This window comes from Gymnogyps californianus, chromosome 2 (assembly GCF_018139145.2).
Source record: "Gymnogyps californianus isolate 813 chromosome 2, ASM1813914v2, whole genome shotgun sequence".
Lineage (NCBI taxonomy): Eukaryota > Metazoa > Chordata > Aves > Accipitriformes > Cathartidae > Gymnogyps > Gymnogyps californianus.
In genome coordinates, this window is record NC_059472.1 from 117,066,064 (window position 1) to 117,091,762 (window position 25,699).

At 39.5% G+C, this 25,699-nt stretch overlaps 1 protein-coding gene across 1 annotated transcript in view; it reads left to right on the forward strand.

Moving 5' to 3' along the window:
* Window positions 1-16,322, forward strand: part of SUSD5 (sushi domain containing 5) — a 41,505-nt gene extending 25,183 nt beyond the window's left edge. The window contains exons 4-5 of the mRNA XM_050892831.1: window positions 5,192-5,380; window positions 15,040-16,322. Coding sequence (XP_050748788.1) covers window positions 5,192-5,380; window positions 15,040-16,322 — 1,472 coding nt within the window. The remainder of the gene's footprint in view (window positions 1-5,191; window positions 5,381-15,039) is intronic.
* Window positions 16,323-25,699: the final 9,377 nt, after the last annotated feature.

A 25,699-nucleotide genomic window follows, 5' to 3' on the forward strand; every position in this document is an offset into this window, starting at 1 on the left:
TGTTAAGAGCTCCGAAGTTTTACTGGTTCTTTCTTTTGGTGACCCACTGATATTTACAGGCAACAAGTAGGATCTCTATTCCATCAGGCTTTGATTTGCTGCCACCATAGAAAAACTAAACAGGCAGCAACTTGTAGTAGCGTACAGCATAAATGCAAATCAAACTTTGTTAAACATGACTGCTGGCTCCAGATACCCATCAAAGCTTGATGGCTTATGTACATATTTCAGTTTGCCTTTTTCAGCAGTAAGAAAAAAAGAAATTAGTGTGTTCTTTAGAGCAAATATATTAAATGTACTTTACAAGAGCAATCAAACTGCAGTTTGATTTATGTAATATTTGAACCATTTCTTTGTATTTGTCACGCTTTGCTGTGGATATGAAGTTTTTCATTTTTTCATTGCTACAGCTTTCTTTTCCAGAGCTTTGCATATAGCTGACAGTGAATTTCCAGCTACCTAGTGATGTCATTTAAACTAATAAATTCTTACAAGCCCTATCTGGTGAAAGAGGTATTGGCATCCTAACACTGGTAGCTTACAAGCAGCACTTATATTGGCTATGATTGAGTTTTGGTTCTTTGTACTCTATTTGTACTCAGTATTTTTATCCAAAAAGAAAAATTCCATATGCTTTAGTGTCTCTGCAATCAAGAAGAAAAACAAACATCCACAGTCATCTTTCACAGGGCTGAGCATTAAGAGTTGTGTTTTCCAGTTTCTTAATGATGAGATGACATCCTATAAATTCCAGTGGTCTCTCTGGAAAAACTCTGCTGAATTGGGCAGTTGTAACAGGGGATGTTTTACGTCAAAGAGGATGTTTCATGTCAGTTTTCAGAGCATGGTACACAGTTAAAGTAGCAATTGTAGATAATCAGATTTCAGTAGATTCCCGGTTCTGCCAAGTGGCGTGGAAGCTGAAGTCTGCATCTTTTTCATGTTGACGGTTTTTTTGCATTGATCTTAGGCTGTCCTTTCTGTAGACAGTATTTTATCAAGACATCTCAAAAAAATCTTTGCAAACTGATGGGATGCTTGTAGTTTAAATCAAGAAGATGCTTCTAGAGGAATCTGGATTGAAGAGGAGGAGTGCTGTGTTCTTGAAGTGACTTGTGTCGACTCTTTGCCAGAAATCACGTGTCACAAACTCCTTTCCACACATGGTTTGGAGTTAAAGTTAATCTTCAGAGGGGCCATAATTCCTAAAAGCCAATCACAACTGAATGTGCTAACTCAATTAACAAGAGGCATCTTCAGTCCTTTGTAAAAAATACTTACTGAGTCTCTAAGAGGTCTGTAACCAGAGTCGTCACTAGCCCTAACATGTATATATGTATATATATAAATATATATGAGCCCTCAACACTTATATCTTTGCTGTGCCACTTATTCCCATTCAGTTGTCAGGTGTTGACTCTATCCTGATTTCTACCCATGTATATTGAGTTCTTTATTGACTGTGGTGGTGATTTTCACTTCAGGAGACAGTCTGTGCCAAATTACTACTGACATGAGGATCTTCTGTGTACTTCAACATTGTCTTATATCTGTGCTGTGCTGTCTCGCTGTGTAACCCAATCCATCCTTGCTTACTGGGGGTCAGCTATCAGTGTATGGAGCCCTGTTAGGTGTTTGACCTCATTGTCAATACGTGGCAAACTCAGGAAGGGTCACAATGTCCAGAACCGAATTCCAAGTTTCCAGGTTTGAGATGTGATCCTGCACACAAGCAAGCAGAACGTGGCATCTGCTGGATGGGGCCCGAGTATCACGCACATCAGGCTCTTCTACTGGGAAGCACGCATTTGGCTCATTTTTTTAGCAAGCACTGAGAAAATATGCTGGTTTACAGGAGGATAGTTGAGGGGAAAAGCAGTGCACCAGATGGAGAGTTCAGCACTGGAGAAGCCCCGTTCTTATCTACCAGCATCACCACTCCAGGCAACCCCTGTGGTCACCTTAACAAAGAGCACTACTGTTCCTCTACATGACAAGCTGCTGCCAGCACACCCTCTGTCACGCTTCATGGCCCAGATCTGCCTCCTCTCTTCCAGCAAGAAAATGGCCTGAATGCCAGCACGGAGCACAAGCTGTTGTTCCAAACAAGCCCGTGCTTTGCCAGCTCCTGGTACAAAGGCTGCAGACAAAAACCTGAAGTCTGTCCCCAGAAGTGGCTCAGTTTGATGAGCTGCTGCGCCAGAGTCACTTCTGTACGTGTACCAGAAAGAACAGGTTTGGCAAAAGGCTAAGCAGGAATTGTCATAGCAACTGAGACTGCAGCAGGACGAGGAGCCGTAAGATGCTGCAACCTGGAAAATTCCTGTACATCTTACACAGGAGAGGACAGCAGCAAAATGGATGCAGGAACTTGAGTATGTGTTTGCAGGGTATCAGCTTTCACTTATGCTTGTCCATACTGTCACTCAATATGCTCTGCATCAAAGACATGACCTTACAAAGTCTCATATGAGAGAGTCAAAAGTTCCCCATACAGTGTTCATCCATGAATATCTTTAACATCTCTGCTTTTCTTTCTATTCACACATCAGCCAGATCTCTCTCTCAGGATCTCATAATTCTCTGTTGCCACATCTGTTGCCGGATTTTACGGTAAAGCTCCCTTCAGCTTTCTTCTTTCCTGGAAGGTTATAATGTGCTTTTTGAATGTGTTTGCCATATTTAACTAATGTAGGTGTTACTTTTCTGCTTCCTCTGGCTACAGGATTAAGAAGCAAGGCTTTGTAGATAAGAATACCCTCTGACATATAATTGTCCCATACAGCCTTGGGATCAATACTTCCCTCAGAGCAGATAAACAGCTCCCATTTGTACCAATGGAAGCAGCTACATAAATAAAGTACATAAAATGCAGGAGTCTGTAGCCTTCCTATGAGGCAATAAAATATTTTTTTATTCCTTTCATCCACATCAATCTCTATTCATCCGACCAGTTCACAGGAAAGGCATTAGCTGCTAACTGCTCCTCACTTCCTCAGATGCCAAGCCTCCATGAGACTGTACATAAACTGAGCTTTGTGTAGCCTCAAGAGCTTGTTTTTTCTGTCAGTGTGTGTGTGCATAACTCCCACTAACTTCTGAAGGTGTTAGACAGTATATATGTATGTGTACAGTACGGAGAATAGACTTCAAAGCTTTGACTTCAGTAGCGTGTCCCTTAAATTAGTGGCAGATGTTTTTCAGTATATCCAGTTGAGAAGTGGTTAGCCAGGTCTATCAGAAAATTTCTAAAAGCCTGATCCAAAAGAACCTTCACAGAGCATGGATGTTTATTGTAGGATTTTCATTTCACTACAAGGTAAACAACTGGCAACATAAATACATCATATTTCTAAATAAACATGTATTTACCTATGCCTGGGTCAGAAGTGGGTAGATGATGGGAAAAGCTGCAGCCAGGACTCACAAGGGTCTTGCAGAATGTCCCTGGGGCAAAAGCAGGAAAGCCTGAGCTTTTGCAGAAAGTAGATTGAAAAAAGCTTTTCTGTCAAAATTATTGCCCATTGAAAACCTTGGACGTGAATGGGTGTCAATGTAAATGTTGTTTGTAAGATCTTGTGCTGATGCTGTCCTAAAAGTAGACTCTAGCAAAGTAGCAAGAGTGCTCTCTGAAGATGTTTCTCTTTCTGCGTGTTTAGGAGCATAGTCTTGAAGGTCACTTTTTCAGCTTCCAAACAAAAGTCTTTCCAAGGAACATAATCTTTGCTTAGCCAACTAAGTAATTAGGTTTTTGTACCAAGGCAAACTGTTTCAACAGGAGAGATCAATACTAGAACACAGACCTGGCCCTAAGTTTCCCTTATCCCATCTAATTACCAGAACTCCTGAGCTATTACCTATTAGCCTTTTCATTTTTGGTTGTTCTGTATCAGGACAAAAGCAGGTTTTGAATCTTCAGTTACTTTGGCAAGTGGAACAGTTGTTTTTTCTTCCACAGTCAATAAGGGCTCTACAACCACTGGAAAAAGTCCCAGATTTGAGAAAGAATATAGAAGTATTTATTCGTACCAACACTGCACACTTTGTCCATTGGGTTTCTTGGTAAAATCATGTTCTTGCATTATAGGTTTGTTTGTTTGTTTGTTTTGTTTTTCTGTAACCAAGAGATGTCTATTCCAGAAGGGACTGTAAAAAATCGGGAGGAAAAGGGGACATGGCAAACCCCTCTTGAAGAGCACTTCTGAGAGAGGAAGACCTTTGAGAGAAGAGAAACTGCAATGCCTAGAAGTTCTCTAGAAGATTTTGACCCACCTTGTTAACAATAGCCAAGATTGTTCAAACCTGAAAAAGAGAGTTAAAATTCAGTTTACACTGGCATTGGTGGTTGTCTGTCTGCCTACTCTCTGCACTTCTTTCATGCAACAAAAAACTCAAATCTGTTTTGTTATTGTTTATAGTAATTTTTGCTTCCTGGCTTTTAGTGCTGTCAGCAGAAATATTATCAAACATCTTGTTAGATTTTATATGCTGATAAATTTAGCTCTTCAGATTCTCACAGAGAGCAGAGCTATGTTACCCCTGGGTGTTGCTAAGTTGCAGAGCACAAGTCACGATTTATTTTAGGGTGTCTCTAACCTAAAATAGGGGAAATATGAGTATCTGGGAAGAAACTTTTGATTTTGAGAAAGACTAGAAGATTAGAGATAGTCTGAAAAATGACTGGTGTCCACCTGGACCTTTTCTTTCTGTGAGCATGGACTGGGTCATTGCTCAGCCTCTGCCTGCTTGCTACAGTGTAGTAGGCATTAAAGTGCTGGTCTTAATTTCAGAAGCTTTTCTGCAGTTAAGAAAAATGACTGTGTCCAAGCTTTTGCTTTCCAGTCCCAGCCTACCCAAGTCTTTGTTAGCCTTTGTAGAAGCAGGTGGAGAAGACAGCTGTAGCTTGACGTCCTGGGCTGACTTGTTGGAAACAAAGCCCCTCTAGAGGCATCACTGTTACACATCAATAACATCACAGTTATCATATCACAGTTATAGCCCAATATATACCTTCCCAATTACAGCTGAAAACAGTTATGAAGGAGGATAAGGGCATGAATCAGATGAGATGTATGAGTTCCATGGACGTGTGTAAGTTTGTCCTCAAGGTAACTCTTTTAGCACCGCTGTTAGCACTGCATTTAAAGGCTATCGCAAGGTCTCTACAATCTCATTTCTTTTTTCCTTTCAGACAAGCCCTGCGGGGACCCGCCGTCCTTCCCCCACACCATCCTGCATGGGCACACTGGCTTTGAAATGGGGGACGAGCTGCTGTACGTTTGCGCCCAGGGGTACATCATGGGCAACAAGGAGACGGCGTTCACGCTGCTCTGCGACAGCTGCGGAGAGTGGTATGGGCAGGTTCAGGCCTGTGTCAAAGGTAAGCTCACCCAGCACACGGAGCATCCCTCCGGGAGGTTGCAGCCTCCCATCAGCCCAACCAAGACGGTTTCAGGCTTACAGGGATGTCTCCTGGGCATGTGCAATCCCAGTGAATGTCTTGGTGACTAGAGCGTCAATGTCTCAGCTGGCCCAGCGGGGCTTTTACAGTCCCATTGGTAGACATCTCCAGTAAACCACAGGAGAGGATAATTTATTCATACTTATATGAGCATAAAGTTTCTTTCTGGGTAGCAGTAGCCATTCAAAATAAAAAATTAGATTTTTTTATGCCATATTTATTTTTTCCGTATCCGCTAACCCCATTTCAGGGATTCACTGAGTCTTATCCCAGGCTTTATCATTCATCTGCTGCCTTCCAGTCCACCATCTTCCTTCTTTTTCCCCCAGTACCCTTTTTCTTTAGTACTGAACGTAATTTTTCATTACCGGAAAATAACCTTTGGGAAGATCCTTCACCTGTGTATTTAATATCAGAATCAGCCCCTTTCTGGAGATCAGCTGTTTATAATCTTGTATGTGCTCATTCTGTTACTGGATGAGGTTTGTAACTTTTCAATATACTTACTTTGTTTACTCAAGGAAAGGGATTACTACGGACGTTACAAGAAATACCAGAGGTATTTTTTTCAGAGTAGTTCAAAAGCCATGCCCAGGCAGCGTTAGTGAGCCAAAGACATTGTTTACCAGATAGAGTGTACAATGCAGGTTTTGTATATCTTCTGCTATGTTTATTTTCACATGAAGCCACAGAGTTGCTACAGAGCAGGCTGCTGAAATGAAAACTCGGTGTTTGTTCTCGCCTTTGGGAACCTAGAGCAAGTACGGAGAAAAGCCAGTGTCTTTTTGTAGGCATGCACTAAGCATGGCCTGCATGCAAATAACATCTTTGCTTACCATAGATATGCTGAGGCTGTCCACAGCTTTATCACCCAGTCACCAGCCTTACATCTTCATGTGATGCCACACACTGAGGCCCCTGAGATAGCATCCTCCTTACAGAAGAGACAAGATGCCATGGTGGTACTGTGGCCCCATGGAGACAGGGATCAATACCTCTCAAGGGCACAGCAGACCCATATGCAACTCCCCCCCACTTATTTATATTTTCTAGGTTAAATTGAGCTGACCATCCTTTAGGTGTTCTTGGATTTTTATTTGGGATGCAAAATGTGTAATACAATAGCTGTCCATCTTTTAAGCCCCAGACTTTGTCCACTGGCTTGTAAGAACCTAGTTTGGCTGATCTGAGCTTTTACTAGCCCTTTCCTACTAGTTGCTTTAGCACTTTTGAACTTCTGGCCTTACATATGTGATAAACACTGCTTCCTTTTGGTAGGTTAGGAAAATTAAAGACCTATGTAAGTTAAGAGAGCTGCCCGTGCCACAGAAGTCTGTGACAGAGTGGCAGAAATACAATTTGGGTTAGAGCTAAGCAGTGAGATGGAAAAGTTAAAAAAAAAGTGTATTATTTTTTAATTTGCCCCAATAAAAAGGCATACAAGTTTTGTCTTGTACCATGCTTTTAGGATTTTTGTCTACAAACACAACAGTAGCTACCCAGGTATTTACTCCATTAAAAGGAATGAAAGTGCATTTTCTTACCAAATAACTTGACTCAAGGAATCAGGCTTTTATTAAAAAAAACAAAAACAAAATGTAAAAGCTCTGGGAAATTATAATAATGACATTTCCTTAATTTAAATCTTCAAGGAAATCCACCTTTATATGTTAGTTAAATTCTGCAACAAACTTTTAACTTTCCCCTTGTTTAAACATAAGCTAAACAGCATCATGAGTTCAGATGTGGGTGCAATCTGATTCTGCTTTCTCATTCTCTTTCTCATGTTACCCTGCTCAATGCATAGAGCTCACAATTTTTCCAATATTTAAGAACAGTCATCAGAGTATCTTACTATTTTTTTCAGAGAGATATCCTTTAAGATGATATTTCTGGCAAAACAGATAAATTTTAAGCAAAGAAATGGGCAGCTGTTGGGTAGCTGAGCTATCTATATGGGCTGCAGTTAGCATATCCATTTCAGAACCTATAGATTCCTTAATGCCCAGGAGCCTGCAAGGAGTTATTTTTACTCATGAATATATACCACCAGGCAGTGGATAATCATGAGAAAAGGTCAAACTTGTTCTTAGTAGAAATGGGTCATGTCTGTGCACCAGGGAACCACATATTCAAAACCATCCAAATGGTACAGAGATTAAAAAAACATAATTCCAACATCTTTCTGAACTATTTCAGCTTCCAGAACTGTTCTTACAAACAGCAGTTCAGATAATTAAGTGAAATACTGCAGGGAGTGGAGGAGGAGCACGGAGGGAGAGAAGGAAAAAAGAGTATCTACATCTGATAACCCAGTGGGTCTGAATCTCCTCTAATCCACACCAAATTGATACTTCTTTTTCCTTCACTGAGGGTAGTGAAAATGCTAACTTTATCACATATAGAAATAAAACTGTGTTACACCAAAGTAAGGAAGGGAAAGAATCAGGCCATTTAAGTTGTGTGTGTTTCACTGTTTTCCCTGGATAGTCTATTTCCCCTGTTTTGCCTGAGCCTTTCACACAGCCGCAGGGGAGAGAAAAATATTTTTAAAAGAAATAGGAAAGTGTGGCTGTAAAATCACAAACATCAACACTGGAACTTGGGAGCAGATGTAATATTGTGGATTATGATTTTTAAAATAATTTAAATGTAGACTTCATGCTGAGGGGCTTCCTTTGATTAGTGTTTTTCAAACACTTTAAGGACCTGGGATAGAAAATACAATACGTGTTCAATTAATAATTATATATTCAATCCTCCTGATCACAATTCTTTAAGAAAGGATGCTTTACAGGAAGACTGAAATGTGTGATACTCAAGTTCATTATTTTTTAAAAAGTAAGAAGTCAGTGAAAAAGAAAAAAAAAGGAATTTAATTAGAAGAAACCTTATTTACAGTTGACAGATATTTTGGGGTCATAGGAGAGGAGAATAATTATTAATTAAGTACTCCAGAAGTCAGCACACACACTGTTTTTTAAGTGCTTTGAGTCAAGAGAATAACTTTCCTATCATGACCGTTAATGACAGGACTTAACGGAGAATTTATATCCCTGTTGGCAGAGTGGGCCATTTCTGTCCTAACTGGCTGACATCAGAGGAAAGATGGTCGTGAAGCCACTTCAATGAACATTTAAGTGCTATGCTTAGAGGCTGGTAAGATGATGTGGTTCCCTTGTTCTGCATCTGCGCAGGGTGAGCAACTGGAAATGTGAAGTGGTCCTGATGCTCTTACACCAACACAACTGGACCACAGGGAGAAAACTCTGGTCAGAGGATTAAAAGATATAAGGCCTGCTCCTACATCTTGCACTGTCTCTGAGACGAGGGGCAAGTCACTATGCTACTCTCTGCTGCTTACTCCACCTCATCCATGAAAGAGTGATAACATTTATCCAGCTTCATAAAGCTGTCTGACATTTGCCGATGTTACAGCTGCATATTACTGTACTACTTGGTAACTGCCACAAGCAGAATATCAGACTAAACAGCAATAATTTGGTTTTTCTCTTGTTTGTTTGTGTAAAAGCATTGGGCCTGCTTTGCATTCCCAGTTGCTCACCCAGAGCAAATATGGAGTTGAAGAACTATCATCGTAGCAGTGTCTAAATATAGCACTTAAATGTTCTTTGAAGTAGCTATATATTCATCTCTCCTCTCTGTTTTGATCCAGTTAGAAGAGATACGGTCCATTCTGGCACCCAGGACGTAAGTGTACAACCATACAGCTGGCAAATTCGTAGATTAAATGAAAAAAATATATTATGCATGAATACACATATAATCCAAAATATGTGGCAAAACTTGGCTATGGGCATAACTGAACAAAATCATTTTGGGGTTATATTAAGTGGATTCTGGATACAGTAAAGTATGATGAAAATTAAGAAAACAGTACATTACAAATGGCTTTAATGTACATTGCACACACCAGGTAATGGACTGTAATTTTTAATCAAGATGCTTTTTAAGAAAAAAAGTGGCTCTATATAGTTAGTGTTTCCTGCAATTTCTCATCATGAAAAGATGCTGTGTTCTAGCTGAAAACACAGGGATATTCAACCCAACAAAGCAACCTTAAGCAGAGAACAGGGCAATACATGTTTTTTGCAGTTTATTATTTTTTCTATTTCTGTGGAGAGAACACATTTGTTTCACAAAATATATCCTGAAGATTGGCATTGTAGCAAGGTCTGAAAGCAGATGTATGTGTGCCATGCTGTGGCTGTCCTGCAGGCACAGAGATTAAAGTGACTGTTGATAAATGACATTTCTTTTTTTCCCAAAATGAACCACAGGTTCAATATCAGAAGCATTAATACTAACATTTCAGTGGGGGGGTCAGTGCTGCATTGCACTAGGCTGCATCCTCGAGAGTTTGCTTCCTCAAAGAGAAGGCAGATTAGATGGCTGGGAAATCATGTCACATATCTGCCCTAAAACTGGCTAAGAAGAATGTCATAGATTTATCCTTTTCCCTTGGCTGCTTTGGGTTTTTCCAACGACAAGCTTGAGGCAGGAGAGGTCATATCTTCTGCACATCTAAGGAATCTCTCCAGTGTCAACACTTGGATACTTGTCTAGTGTGTGCAGAGCTTGTCTAACTTTTCCACACTGAGGACCATACTTCTGATTTCAGTGTAAGGAGGATTTGGCTGACTTTGACCACCTCTGAAAGCTTCATCTGCAGCTCTCAGTCTTTTTGCCTGGTTCAACTATTCTCATTACTTCAAACATTGCTTTCTGAGTTTTCAAGAATAGTATTGATTCACATTCATGTGGTCTGTAAGCATGACCAGCCAGCACCATTTAATTATTTTTCTTTTATTTTTTTAATGGGGAGAGTAAAACAAAATGTCTCTGGCTTTTGATCTTATTTGGGAATGCTTTTTTTTTCCTTCTGAGAGTGCAAAGAGAGAGTTGTGACAGACAAATAAAATCAGCAACAAAATATGTCCATGGCCTGTCAAAACAATTGTTATGACAAACTCTGGTTCTCTTTTCAGGTCTGTCACTGAGCGATTGCATTAGATTAATGTAAAGTATCGATCTGGCATGAACTGATTCTGCCAAATCAAATTAGTTTAAAAAATTATGATGGGTTATTTATTTATATTAGCAGGCTTTCTGCTAGAATAAAAATCATCCTCCTTCTTATAACTGTTGCAAAAGACAAAAGGCAACACAATTTCTGTCTAGCGTACTCTGGTTGATTTGAGAGAATTGTGTTCGTGTGCCTGATCCAAGTCAAATGGGTAATTCTTCGAGATGCTGTAGTTCACATATCTGACTGATTTTAGGCAAATTGATTTACCTGCTCTTTTCCTTCCCACCCTTAAAGTCAGATGCCGGCTTGTTAATATTTGCTGTAACTACTTTGAGATTCTTAGAATAAAGATGTTTTTATACAGTAGAAATGTTTATGATGATGGTCTACATAGAATCAAGTTTCAATTTCCTGTACTCCAAAAATACACCCACAAAATATGCAGTGCACTTTATGGTTGTCCAAAATAGCAACACTCAAAATAGAGCTCGGATGCCAATATGCTATCTAGAAGAAAAATTAAACTGATCCTAGAGTGTGGAAAACCAGGCTCTTTGTTTTTGCCTGTCTTTATGTTTGGTCACTGTTTTCACATTAGGATCAAAAGTTGAAGGAGATGAAAGCTCTTTAGCACTGGATGCTTCCCAGAAAGGACAAGGCTAAATTAAAAGGATTTTACCTTTTAATTGAGCTTCACATCTTTGGTAGTATGCCATTTCAGCATCTGTTGCTGTAAAATGTTCATTTCAGCCTCAGTAATCCCTCAGACAGTGAATCAAAACTCACTGATCCTTGAGTCTGCCAGAGGAGGGTAGGGGTAAGATGTAACAATGACCAAATATAGAAAGATTTTGGTCTTGGACTAATTAATTTCAGCGCTGGCTCTTCTTAAAACCAGACTTGCCTGGATAGGAAGGAAGATGCAACCATTTCTAAATCAGTTGCTAGCTGTTTTAAAAACGTGTATAAATAAAGGTTACAACTATTTGGATAAGAGGTGGAGCTGAGTCTACTTTGGTTGTTGCTCTTCAGTACCAAGACTAAAGTTCAGGGAGCTGGAAAGGTCAAGAAAGTGCTGAGGAGGTGAGCAAAAAGAAGTGCAAAAGTTGTGCAATCTGTTCCTGGAAAATCGAGCTCACGGCTGACTTAAAAGATTGTCATAGTAACACAAACTCACTAAATACTAAGTCCAAGCCCCATTTGAAGGTCTGAGGCCCAGAAGAAAGAATAGAGTATTATTAGTGTGTAAGTCGATTCAGGATCATATAAATCAAAGCTTCAGAGTAAGGGGGTCTGTATTTCCTTTGATGGTTAGAGAGCTCAATAGTTGCTTTCATTCTGGCATCCCATAAGCTAACATTAGTTATGTTGATAGTCTTTGCTATAAACTATACAAATACGGGAGATTGCATATGAAAATACATTATAGCAGCTTTACAACTTGGGCCACAATCTGATTGTCAGAAGGAACAAGACTCCCTTATGCGGTGACGAGCAGTGCATAATGAGCTCCAATCTCAGGCTCTCTTTAGACTACAATGGGCTTTTTCTTTCCTCAGCAGAGCATTAAGAAAGCACCAATTCATTTCTATACATGCAGGATCAGGCCCAAAGACAGCAGGTTTGACGGAGGCTTGATTGATGATTCAACAAACCCTTAATATGTTCTGATAGACTGAGGACTCGTATTTTCCTAGGAGCACATGCTCTTTCCTGATGTGCTTCCATAGGACTTTCTTCTAAAGGGCTGAAAGTACATGGCAGGAGAGGCACTAAAGGGGAAGAGCTTCAAATTCTATAAAAAGCATATTACTACAGTTGTTAAGCATTCACCAATGATCCATACTGGTCAATAAGATGAATACTAGCTACCCATTCATATTGCTAACTAAAGAATAGGTCTGGCGGAAACAACACAAACATATGAATGTAATTTTTGTTCATGGATGTGTGTGCAATGCACTAGAACACCATAACGTAAAAATTAATGTTTCATCCTCAGCTGGATTACTGTAGTCTGAAAAGTAAATGAGTGGCAAAAATAGAGGTACAGGAGACATACAGGTGAAGACAGACTGGTGTGATGATTCATCTCAAAAAAGAAAACAATGACCATCACAGTTGGTAAATGGTGAGTTCTCACATTATGATGTTCCAGTTCGTATATATCCAATAGACACCCATAGGCTGTCCTGAGAGACACTGGACTTTAGTGAAGCAGGCATGCCACATATCAACTTTTAACAGGAGTCTGGACGCTAAGAGGACAAAATGTCTTGAGGCACCATTTCCATGCAAAGAGAGCACCAGGTAGAAAAATTCTTAAGTGAAAGCGAGACAAGGGACAAAGTGAGACTAGCATTTCATGGCTATTGTAAGTGCTACATAGCAATGGCTAGTGCCACACAGAGCTTCATAAATATGTTGCTGAAATGCTTTGGTATTCAGAGGTACCCTCCAGTCATTAATGAAAGTCTGAAATACTGTTGGAAAAGATTTTAGGATGAATTAGAAAAGTGAGAGTCCTACCAGGAAGCTTTCCACTCTGAGAGCTGGATTGCCCTGTCTGTTAAGTCGTCTTTGCACCAGATGGAAGTTTTTTCCTGCTTTGGAGAGGATGGAGAGGATCTAGAGGATTACACGAGCAGATGAGGACACTGGGACTGGGAGGGAGAGAGATCCGTTGTTGGCACTGTTGTATTGTGTGCAGGTTTTGCCCTACACCCTTGCTGTGAGATGAGAGGACCTGCTGAGAACATCCAGTTCTCCAGCGTGATAGCTTTCACAGAGGGATTAACTCTCCACAGGCTATGTTGTGCATTTTGGTTTCCTCAGCATAACTGCTTTGGTTTCTGGTAGACCTGGACGCTATTCCAAGAAAAATACCTTTTGCTAATAGTCATTCTGTTCTGGCACCTGGCTTAAGCTGTTCTGGCAAAAAGTAAGCTGGTGTGAGCTGTATCACCACTAAGTGGTTTTGGTCAGACCGGTTTGACAGTATTTCTAATCTTTCTTAAGAGTAGACCAAATATGGCTCTGCCAGAAGTCTGGGAAGCAGTCTCCAAGGAGAATGTGACTCATTCGGAAACTGAGGTGGGCCCCAGATGAAAATGTGATTCAAAGTTGGTTGAGTGTAAAAAGGCAAAAAAAGATAAGGCTTTATGAATGCATTGATTTGTAATACAGCTTCTCTTATTAATTTCTTGTTTCCCGTGTCATGCCAGGTCTATTGCTTCACTGTCTTCACGAAAGACTAAACACTCTCTTAAAAAGAAAAGTTCTCACCATGATTCAGTTTGTTTTATTTTCCATATCCCAAGGCACTATTTTCTAGGACTTTTAATGCCAGCATAAATCTCAGCAATTACATCAACTTTCTATGGAGTAAAACTTGTGTGAGCTGAAAATCAACCACCTTGTCTAGTTTGGAAAATTTTTTATTGAGCTAAGGTTTTAGAAGAGTGGAAGAAATATAAATTACAATGCATTATTTCATTTATAATTAAATTATTAAATTCAAACATTTAGTTTCATGCTTTGAGTCAAGTCTATTTTGCTATGAGTGGTAGGTCTGTTGAGGCATGGGGAGTATTTCTAAATCAAACTCAAACTTCGTGATGAATCCGCCTCTCTGTTGCACTCAGTTATTTTTTTGCTGGTTTAGTTTTGGGGTTTTTTTCTCTTTTCTTTTTGATAACATTTAGTTTCTTAAAATTGGATGCCTGAGAGTTGATTACAGACGGTATTATCTTGATATCTAGGTGTGAGGCTTTAAGTATTGGAGACAGAGTTTTCTATCCTTGCAGTCACGGGTACATCTTGCTTTCTTCAGATGAAGATGAGCAGAACTCAGTGTCAGTTTTGGTGGTGGGGTCTTCCTCGGGCAGCTCTGAAGAGCTCTCATGGAATGAGAAATACCATTCAGCTCACCTGGCCCCAGGTGTTGTATCACTACAACACCAAGATCATTGAAGAAAAGTAGTACAATGATAAAAAATTGAACATAAGGTACTGAATCCTTTAAAATCAGCTGGCTCAAAAGGGATGAAGTTGCTGTAAAACTTCTAGTTTTGTTTTGTTTTTTAAGTCCAATTAGTAATTGATTACTTTTTGCTATACATTCCTCTCCACACCCATTTCTTGCTTGAATATGATGAAAATTTTTCCTCAAGTCTGGCAAAAAGAGTCATGTTAGGGAGAGCGAAGGTTTGAGAAAACAATAAGCAATTGAAGGAAGTCCTCTAACTGCAGACAGTAAGTTATTTATATACATTTTTAAATCTGTTAAGATAAGATATTAGCGGTTAGCATTGACACCTATCCTGATTTTTTTTTAAACTTGATATCGACTATCAGCTTATGGTGGACCATCCCCTTTTCAAATAAACAGTAACACTGAATGAAAAATACTGTCTAAAAGTCACTCCTCATTGCACCTTTCTTCTTGGCTTCTTGTAACAAATGAGCCCAGTGCTTTTCTGGAGAAATTAAATGTTGGCTTTTGTGGTTTTTTTTTTGATGTTCCTAGATGAAACCGAAGCACACATTGACTATGAAGATAACTTTCCTGATGACAGATCGATACCTATTATTGAGAATGAACATGTCAATGGCAAAGAGGAAATTGAGCAGGAGCAAGAACAGCTTTCCTTCAGTAAAAGTTCAGAGGAAGGAAGAATTGGAAGTACCAAAGGTGTTACTCAGGACACAGACACTTCTGAAAAAGGAAGCAGGGCACCAACTGAGTCCCCCGTGTCACTCCTAAGCCAAAAAAACTTGTTTTGGTTTCCATCGGAGGCTTTCAGTGTGCCTGAATCAGAGAAAGAGACAGGTGATTCCACTAAAGCACAGTTTTCTGAAGGTGATAACCACATTGGAGTGAAGACAGCCTATGATGAACCTGGTGCCAGAATGTTTTATGACAGTGAGGATTTCCCCATTGGACCCATTCTCACAACTAATGATACAAAGGCAGAGATAGATGCAGTTGCCATTACTGACGAGTCATGGTTAGACGGCTATCCAGTAACACAAGAAGTGGTAGAGGATGATGAAGAGGAGGGGGATAAAGTTGATGGTTCAATGGGAACAGAAGACGATGTCATCCTCACGACTGACCAACCGAATCACGTTGAAGTAAGAAAATCGGGCAATGGTAGCCCAGCTCCAGAGGAAGGTTTAACACAAATTGTGGCAGCAACAACAAGGATAGATGATGAAGGGGCCAAAGAGACACCGGTACCACTTACGTCAGTGAGTGGTCTGGAGAACTTAAGTGTGAGCAGAGGTTATGATGATGCTGCATGGGACCACCCAACTACATCTCTGGAAACTGTGACTCAGGAGCCCAGTACAACGATGATGTTTGACATAACCAGCTTAAAAACATCCATGTCAGAAACCTCTGTGATGGTCAGCCCCTCTGATCACACTCTGTATGCAGAACCAAAAGAAACAACCGCCTACCCAGCACAAGTAGCAACCACTGCACCAGCTCCAGATATCATTACTGACACGTCGTCTCAGGAATTAGCTGAGCAAGAAAATCTCACCCAGGGCCTTGGAGAAAAGCTTGTCCCCACTTCGGAGCCATGTGAGGGAGAGGATTGTCCCAAGTCCAGTAAAGGTGCTATCATAGCAGTAATTGTGATTCTTCTCTGCTTGTTACTGGTTGCAGCTGTACTGGCTGTGTGGTTTTTCAAAAAACGGCAGCAGAAAAATTCTGTCTATAAGCTAAATGGAAGGTGTCAACCCAGACATCATTGCTACCACCACTACCACCACCAGCACATCGAAATGCAGAAAGTCTAACCAAGGGTCTTTTGGCAGAGATGCTAGAAATCAGAAGAAAAACATATTGATGTTAGAAGGATCACCTGACTCATGGATGCTAAAATCCAGCAGTGCAGAAAGCAGAAGAAAAAAAGAATGCTAAAAGAACATAGAAGACAGAAAAGATTTCATCCTTTTGAAATCACAGTTTAGCATATTCAACGTTTCAGAGCTAAAGAATCTGTACGTTTTTATCACAAGGGTCTTTTGGAGACATCAGCAGGACACAGCGTGCTTGGTAGTACATCTACAATTTGTTCCGCTTTTACATTTTGCTCCTATTAATAATAAATTAATTGATTAATTTCTGTGTTACCTGGTTATAATGTCGTGGCAGGGCTGGTCAGGCCTTCTTGGTCTATTCTCAGTGGAAGAGGGAAAGAAGGAGGGAAGGAGGGGAGAAGGATGTTTTTGGAGCAACCACACATTTGGTGTTTGTTCGTTTTTTAGAACCTGCCCAAGCTGGTCAGGATAAACCACCGTAACAAATTATTACCTGACGTGTCTTAAAAAGAAAAACTATTTGCTACCATACTTTAATGGATAGTACTGCAAGGATTACTAAGGTACTTTTCTTCAATGTTGTGAATTTAACAAGCCACAAATGTTGGATCATTATGCTATTTTTCTGGAAGGTGTTCTTTTAGCCTTCGTGAAGAAGTGCCATTCTTATACTAATCTTTTTATAGAAATGATGTCTCCCTGGAATTCAGAGAATACTGTAAGTGCCATTCTTCCTTAAGTATCAGCAGGAGAGGAGTCAGAGCACCTTCGATTCCAGGTGTTATGATGAATAACTTCTTATTACAGAGCCAAACAGTGATGAAGCACTTTCCAGGGGAACCCTATATAAAGTCGGCTGCTTTTCTGAACATGATACCGACTGACCAAGATACTGAATTTTAATTCACAGCCAGTAGTACCTCTGGCAACTGAAGCCATGTATAATACTTCTGCCATATGAACTCTGTGGAAGGACTGATTTTCACAATTCTGCTCTTTCATCAGCTGGAGGGGTGTCTGGGGTGGACATTGGCTATGGGAGATGGGTATCCATTTTGCATGCTGCTTATTGTGGTTTTAAAGATAAAGCAAACCTGGGAAAGAGAGAAATTGCATCCAGTTGATGAAATGCAAACACTTGGCTTTTAGACTGGGTGTTGGTGTAAAAACACAGACTTTTCCAACAGCATGTTCCATTTCCAACAGTTCTGAAAATAAACAGGGGGAGAGGGGAGGACGTTTTCTAGAATCCCTTAACATAGTTCTGGTGAGTTTAGTACGAAATACTCTTCCTTACCTTTCTGAATGAACAGGAGAAAGACTGGCAACTGTGAATAATCTGCAGGTCAGAAATAAATTCATCTGCCACTCATCCAGCCTTAGCCAAAATACGCCAGTAGTTCAACACATCAAAATATTGGAGTAAGAAAAGGTGACTGGGTGGAGTTCACCCATTTTCATGTTCTGCCTTGAGTCACAGTGGTAACCATCTCTAACTCCATGGAAGGTAGACTTTATGAAATGGAGTGCAGAATTGTGCCCGTCATACATACAGCCATCAGTCTCAGTGCTGGTAAGGACAGCGGCTATACGTTTAGACAACGGCTATACGTTATCCTGGAGAATTTGACCTCAGAGTGGTAAGAGTTGAATCTAATTGCCTGGCAAGAGCCACAGTAAATAAAGAAGGACAGAAACTGTACAGATTTGTAAATATTGTGTTCTCTGACATATGCATGACTTTATGCTTTTAATGCATTCTAGACTATGAAATAACCTAGAATTTCTGTTGTAAACTATTTTTTTATGCAGTAATGTTTTAAAAAAAAACCAATGGATTTCGCACTAAGCAACTTTATGGAGACTGTTAACTCAACTAAAACATACCATCTGTAATCTCATGGAAATATGCTGAAAAATAAACACAGGAACATCCATTAAAAATATTGTTTAACTGAAAGGTACAAGTAAGTATTACAGTTCTGTGTAGCATCATTCAAAATGAAAAGTCAATACTATTTGGCTCAGGAACAGAACATGTGAAAATGAGACTCAAAATATAATTACAAACACAAATTGTACAGGGATCTTATTTGAGACTTAGAAATACTTGTTATTCATGATCCAGAAGAAAATGTACATTAACATAACGCTTTGGAGGTATTTAAATAAAAATCAAGTTACAAAAAAAGGGAAAGGAAGTGCTTGTGTGTGTTCTTGTGCAAATCATCCAGTTTTTCCACGTGTTTATGGAGAAAAGATAGGTCTGTCACCTGGATAATTCTTGTAGAAGACACTTTGATATTAAAAAAATTAGCCGAAAAGTGTTTAGCTTAGGCTGCCAGCCCAGTTCTGCTTCAGAAGACCATCTACCCCCTTTTGCAGCAGCATCTGTTTGTACTCATGGTTTTCACTTTACCAGAATGATTCAGGGAGTTTGGGAAAACTAATAAACAGATGGGGATAAACAGCCCCTGAATGATACATTTGATTTAGACCTCCTTTTGTGTGCAAAACTTGGCTAATCAAAGACAGTAGGGATGGCGAACAATAAATATAGTACAGCAAATACAAAATCTGAAGATGATAAGGTCAAAATACAGTAGGGGATGAGTTACTTATTACAGGAATTAAGAGCTGAAAGTGCCAGCTGTGGGTTGAAATTAGGAAAGGAAAAAAGAAAGGGGGAAATATCGGGAGTGATTTTGTGATGGTGACATCCAGTCATTAAGAGACTGATCTGTTGCTCTGTGATAAAAGTCATGTATCATCCTCTTCTAGGGAAGCCACATATTACAGCAGGCTGGCCAGAATCCTCTCACTGGTGTTAAGACTGAGATACAATCTCCCTTTCCTCTCCTTTCCTTTATTAACTGGGCCCCCATTTCGTATAGATCATGTGCTGCTGCATCTGGGCAGAGCCCCATATAAATTTGCTGTCATGCAGGCTGAGAAGTGACACTGTGGGGTGTAATGTCAAAGCTACTGGCAGTGTTTGGGGGTTCAAGCCCTTGCAACCAAAAGGTGTTTGCTCCCCTTTGTACAGAAACACTGGGATCATGGATTTTAGGTATTCAGTAAGTTCTCAGGCTGGAATCCCCTCAATTTCTGTGCTTGTCCTTGCATTTGCCAGCTAGATGACAATATATGGTTTGTTGTGCTGTACTGCCTTATTGCATACTGTACCTCAAAAGCTATTATGTTGGGTGTTGAAGCCAGCATAGATTGATTTTTTCTTCAATGAAAAGAATTTACAGTTTTTTATATGCAATAATTTGTAATGCAAAGGTACAACATAATATGTAGCTGTGAAAGATCAGAATATGTAGCTATGAATGACCATTTTAAAAATTAGAAATTATTAGATAGTTGTAAGACTTGTCAAACTACAGGGTTACCACCAGCTCAGGATAACACTTAAATGTTTAATCCCTTTTCAGATAAGTGATAGTGACAATGGGGCAAAGGCAGAAAGCCCCAATTTTTTTCTTTAAAGTTAGTAGTCACATAACGTTACATCTCTGACACCCATATTTCCACTCAAAAGTAAGCAAGTTCCATTACTTTGCAAAAGAATTAATCAGGAAAAAAGCACATGTGTTTTACTTCATGCCGCTTAAAAGGCCTACCCATGAGATACATCAAAGGGAAGAAAAAGTTAAAAATAATCAAAGAAACCTTAGAAAGTTTTTCTACAGAAGAGGTTAGCATTTATAAACTTAAAAATTCAGAACTCTACAGAATTTAGTTTCCATATATCATCAGTACTCTGAGGAGAGAGAAGAGGGGAGGGAGGAGAGATGGGTGTCTAAACCGCTGAATATTTCCTTGCCAAAAATAAATAAATAAAAGGTATCTATTTATTTTAATATTTTTTCCTAGGCACTGAAGAGGACTTAAGATATGAACCCCTGATTTGCTGGGGTGTGCAACCCAACTTACTTTGGCTGTTTCTTACTTAACTTCTTTTTTGTATATAGCTTAAACTCTCCACACTAGGTCATTCAAGTCTTGAGTCACCAGAAAAAAGAAGTCGCTGTTTAAAGTATGGCAGACAACCAAAAGTTCAGACAGCTGCAATGAAGGATTAGTTGTGGGTTTTTCTCACTGCCTTGCTACAAACTGCATCACAGCTCTATGTTCAAACATTATTAAATGGGAATGTTTTCTCTGGCACCGACTACTTCTCCCCACAGTTTAAGTATTGAATTTTTTTAACTGAAGTAGCTTTGGTTTACAGCTCACATTAGAACTTAAAAACATATTTCCATAGTAGCTGGCGTATGCAGGCAACTGTTTATTCTCAGTACCAGCCATAATAAACACTTGTACTTTTATAATCCAACAAATCTTTGTCTAATCACAACTCCGTTTTCAGAGCTGTAAAATTTGCATGCTATTTAAACCATTTTTCATGAAGACTCTCTAGAAATTGAAAGATTTTCTAAGTCTGCCTTCATTATCAATACAGACAATAATTCACTGTAAAGGATGTTAAGATACATGGTGGGTATTAATGGCAACAGTCTATTGAGAAAAAGCTTTGTAAAGCAGGACATGCTATAGGATTTTCAGGGGAACAGCTTGTCTTGAGGAGACCCACCTTTAATTCTACCTCGAACTTACTCTGGCAAGTATGAAGAAATGGCACCTCCTTGGTCGGACGGGCTTTCCAGGTGAATTGAGAACAGCATCTGACTAACTTTTGGGTTTATATTTTAGCATTCCAAAGCAGTAAAGCTCTGGAAAATGGAGCAATTTGAATTTGCTTTTGGCTGATGCCTTGTCAACAGAAGTAATGAAGGTCTGCTTGCAGAATCGCTACAGTGAATGAAAGGGCCCAGCAGGACATTTGAATTCCCATTGAATTTGCCAGAACTGATCATTCTAAAAGTATTTGGTTTTCGTAGCTGACTTTATTGCCTATCGGAATCACCGAGACACAGAAGTATGGAGCCTGCGATGCTGTTTTATGGGAACAGAATTAAACTTTGAGGGGAAAAATCACTAGCACCCTTCTTCTTTTTTTAATGAATATTGCTATTTATGAGGATGAATTAGGAAGAAGCCGGTAATACATGAAGAATTACTATCAGTAAGAGCAGGTATTAATTTGAAAAAGATTACATACTGAGCACGGTCTGTCAGATAGATACACTGATTTTTAACCTGTGAATCTCTTCCCTTGCCCAGACTTTGGTTCTTACGTAAGAAAGATTGTTCTGACAGCCAGCAGTGGTGTTTTTCACATAAGCAAATAGCCACTTCAGTGCGCCAGCATTTGTGACTCAGTTTAATCTTCAGCTTTCAAGCACTTGCCCATCATGCAGGACCCCATCCAACAAGAGATCAAGCACAGGACTCATATTGTGTGCAGACCCTTGTGCGAGCCATCTGCCAGAAGATGGACTTCACCCACCGTTCACCTCTAAGTGGTGACTGAGCGTCACGTTCAGAATTATTGCAGACTTGCTTGTGGGCAGCAACAGAGGATCAAAGGCCAATGGCAGCTACCCAAATAGCCAGCTTTGTCACTAGAAATGTGAGCAATTATAAAAAAGCACAATTGTATGGCTCTACAACAAGCAATACTACCACCAAGGTCAATATGAATTTCATCTCCAGGGTCAGCCCAGGGTCAGCAGACACATGGTACCGATACTGCGTTCAAGTCAGTCACACAAACACAGCGGCTTCAACAAAATGATGCTTCCCTGAGCATCAGCATCATACTGTAAGCCTTGTCAAAGAAAGAAATGGAGATGAAATTTAAATAACCCATCGGGTTAGGCAGAAGCTGCTAACATCTGAGGCAGACAACTCACAACTGCAAGAATTTGGGGTGGCAGAAGGGAGGCAAGAACCATATTCCCGCAGCCTCCCAAGAAGAGCTGGCAGGATCAGAGAAGTGGAAGAAAAGACACTAATTTATTGCAGTCACATGTAAATGTTGGCATTTAACAATAGCAGCAGCAAAAGAAAAATCAGTTAAAAGAACCTGAGAATGCTGAAAAAAGCCACAATAAATACTGAAGAACTGGAAGAGGAGCTATTTCTCATTAGAAAAGAACAAGGGTTTGAGAACTACTTGTACTTATTAAGATTGAACTGGCTTGGGACCATATGTAGTGGAAATTAAGAAAGCCAGAAAAAATCCACAGACACTTGAACAAAATGAAAAAGGGATCACAGTGCCATTTCAGGAGGCTGCAAGAGTATCAGTTGCCTCCTCAAGTTAAATGGAATGGTAAAGGACATCAGACTTACTTAATGTAGGCTTAAGAAAAATAAATCATTGGCTAATAGACATCTTAGTAAATCATGAAATCCCCCGAGAAGGCACAATGGCAGGGGATTTTAGCTGTAAGGTCGAGAGCTGAGGAAATGACTGAACATGAAAAGAGATCAGCTAAGGAAGCCTTAAAGACAGAATCACAAGCTTACTAGAAAATTGATAATACCCGAGAGACTTGCAATGGTTGAATAATGGTTTGATGAAGAGGAAAAATTAGGGTTCATAGGTGCTAAATGTATCCCCAGTGTAACCCGTTGAAGTCAAATGAATCACAAAACAGGTTAACTCTGGTGCTCAGTGTTTTACTGGTGGAATGAAAATATTACAATATTTTACCATGTACTTTGTTCTTTAAAAAAGATTATAGCAATCTCCAACAATTAGTGCTGGACAGGGGAAGGGAGTTCTTTAACTGGAAAGAAGTAATTCTGGGTGGCAAACCAAAGAGATCCTGGAACTGATTTTCTGTCATCTCGTACCTACTGTAGTCTATGCTACTTGCTTCACCAACAGGCAAAATCTGATTAGAAGCGTTATGCACAAATGTTATTTCCGCACAAGATGTATAGTTAAGGAAAACCTCAGGCCCAGGAACTTGAATTATAGGCACCTCTCTTGAAAGTCTTTAACGTTTTGCATTGCAGTAACTACAGACAGCACACAAGAGCTAGGGCACCACAGAAACAAATAGCCAGACAATAGTCGGTGCTTGGCAGAGCTCCTAAGTCAGTTTGGTAAATGGTGGTAAGAAAACAGTAAACTGAAAATGTTGTAAAACGAACTCAATGTAGATGGATACATCCACCTCCAACCAGCTCCATGCCCTTCAATGTCAGGACTTCTGGATTCAAAAGCTAGAGTATCAAAGATGAAGTTATTTGGGCATATGATCCTAACATCAATGGCTGAGTTCCTGAGGAGGAAATCTGGAGTTGTCCTATGCAGGTTGGAAAGCAGGACAAAAGAGGCCTCCAGAGCAGTAACCTCTCCCTTGAGCATACACACACCTCCAGCAAAAGCAAACTAGGGACAACCTGGAGAAGCGACCCCAGCTGGGTATTAGAATACATGTATTTCATGGGGAAGTAAGTGATGGTTTACAATCAACTGCTTGTAAGTTTTAAAAGGAAAGTTAAATTCTTACATAAAATTACAATAAATGGAGTGCTAATATTGTGTGGAACAAAAAGCGTAAGGAAATCTGATACACCTTCTGTATGTTCAAGGCATATAGCAAGCCAGATTCTGGTCTCGTTACCACAAATGGAGCTGCGTAAATCTCCTGAAGTTAAAAGGCTCTTGATAGATTTTCATTTTGAGAATAAAATGGTCTGCCCATTGACTTCAGCAGATTAGTTGTGATTTATATTAAAGAAGCTAAAAAACCCAATCTGATCTTCCAAACATCTTTCACACATAACTTTAACATTTTAAAATGTTTCATTGCTGTCAAAGGCCAGAGGACACTTAAACCTGATCCTGTGGATTCCCCTTCTTTTCTCTGTAGCCACTCAACAGTGTAGACACTATACTTCTACAGCATACATAAGCTATAGCAGCAACAGCTCAGCAAGGTAGTGTAGATCATGTTTTGCCTTTTTAAAAACCTAAAGCAGATTTTGGTTTTGCAATTCACTACCATTCAGCTGAATTAGGGTTCAGTCATAAAAGCACTGAATGCTTTTGTCTCCCCTTGATGTAAGCACGATGAAACCACTTTCAGGACTTGATCCTTAAAAATGAAAGAGGAAAGCAAAGGATGAAATCCTGGATCCTCCTCTGAGGTCAATGGGATTTCTCCTCTTCAGTAGTCTTATGCACTAATTCACTACTCGTCTCTAACACAGTATTTTTTGGGCCTTCAAAGTACTTCTGTATTGGACTCTGCCATATAGTTAATAAAAATGTCAGGAATTCACATGAAAATATTTTTCATGACACCACTTAAAATTGCCTCAGTCTCCACCTGCACTTATTTTTGGATGAAAACTACGCAGACAGTCCCATCAGACTGAAAAAACCATGCAACTGTTTTCTACAGAAGAGAATACTAAATACATCGATCGTCATTATTTTATACAAGATAGGCCCCACCTCACACAGGAACCACAAGTTGTTTCAACAGAAAGAGTAAGAATTCGTAGGAAGAAGGAATTATTTATTATTCAGTTCTAAGTGACCTCAGTTTCACATCATTGAATTTAATTTAGTTTTTAAGATCAATGCTGCTTACAGAATTCTTTAAGCAATTTTTACAAGATCACTAGTTGTGCTTTGTTAATCATCTTACTTCAGCTATTTAAATGTATCTTAACATCTTTCAGGTGCACTGGGATTCAGTATCACTTTATTCATCATCACAGAAAAAGACATATATAAATAATACAATACATAGCTCAGAAAATCTAGAGGAACTGTTATGCCTTCCGTGGTTCATAATCTGACAAAAGTTCTTTGGAATTTAGCTGTACTGTTATAACTTAGTAGAACAGCACTGAAATGAGAAACCTTAGTGTTAGCCCAGAAAATACAAATAGTCTGTTTTGTTGTGTTCGTGTAAAGGAAAGAAAGCTCAAGAGGAAAACCCATATGCACCAATTCTGTAAATGCACAGTGAAAAGCCATGCTCACGGAACAGTCAGTGCAGCATGGAAGTGATCTTTCAGGAGTGGATCTTGTGACATAAGGTGAAGCTTAAAGGAGCAGCTTTGAGGTATATCTAACTGGAACTACAGGTGACCAAAAACAATAGTAAGGAGCAATGGTGAGTCTTCACTTTTGTAAAATACTTCATGGTGATTTCACTCATCAGGATTCCTTCTTTTCCCCCACTTCTAACAGCTCATCAAGGAATTCCACAACTTCACCCTAGAAAGGATTAAATTTAACAGAAACAAGTTAACCCTGTACTGCAAAATCAGTGGAAAATTTTAAGTATTTTAATCAAAACATAAACTGTAATAGATGTCTAAACATTTTTTAACACTCTTCATACAGAAGTTAGCACAACAAGCCTATAAAATGCAAGTAAATGGCCCATACAGGGGTAGCACAAGTA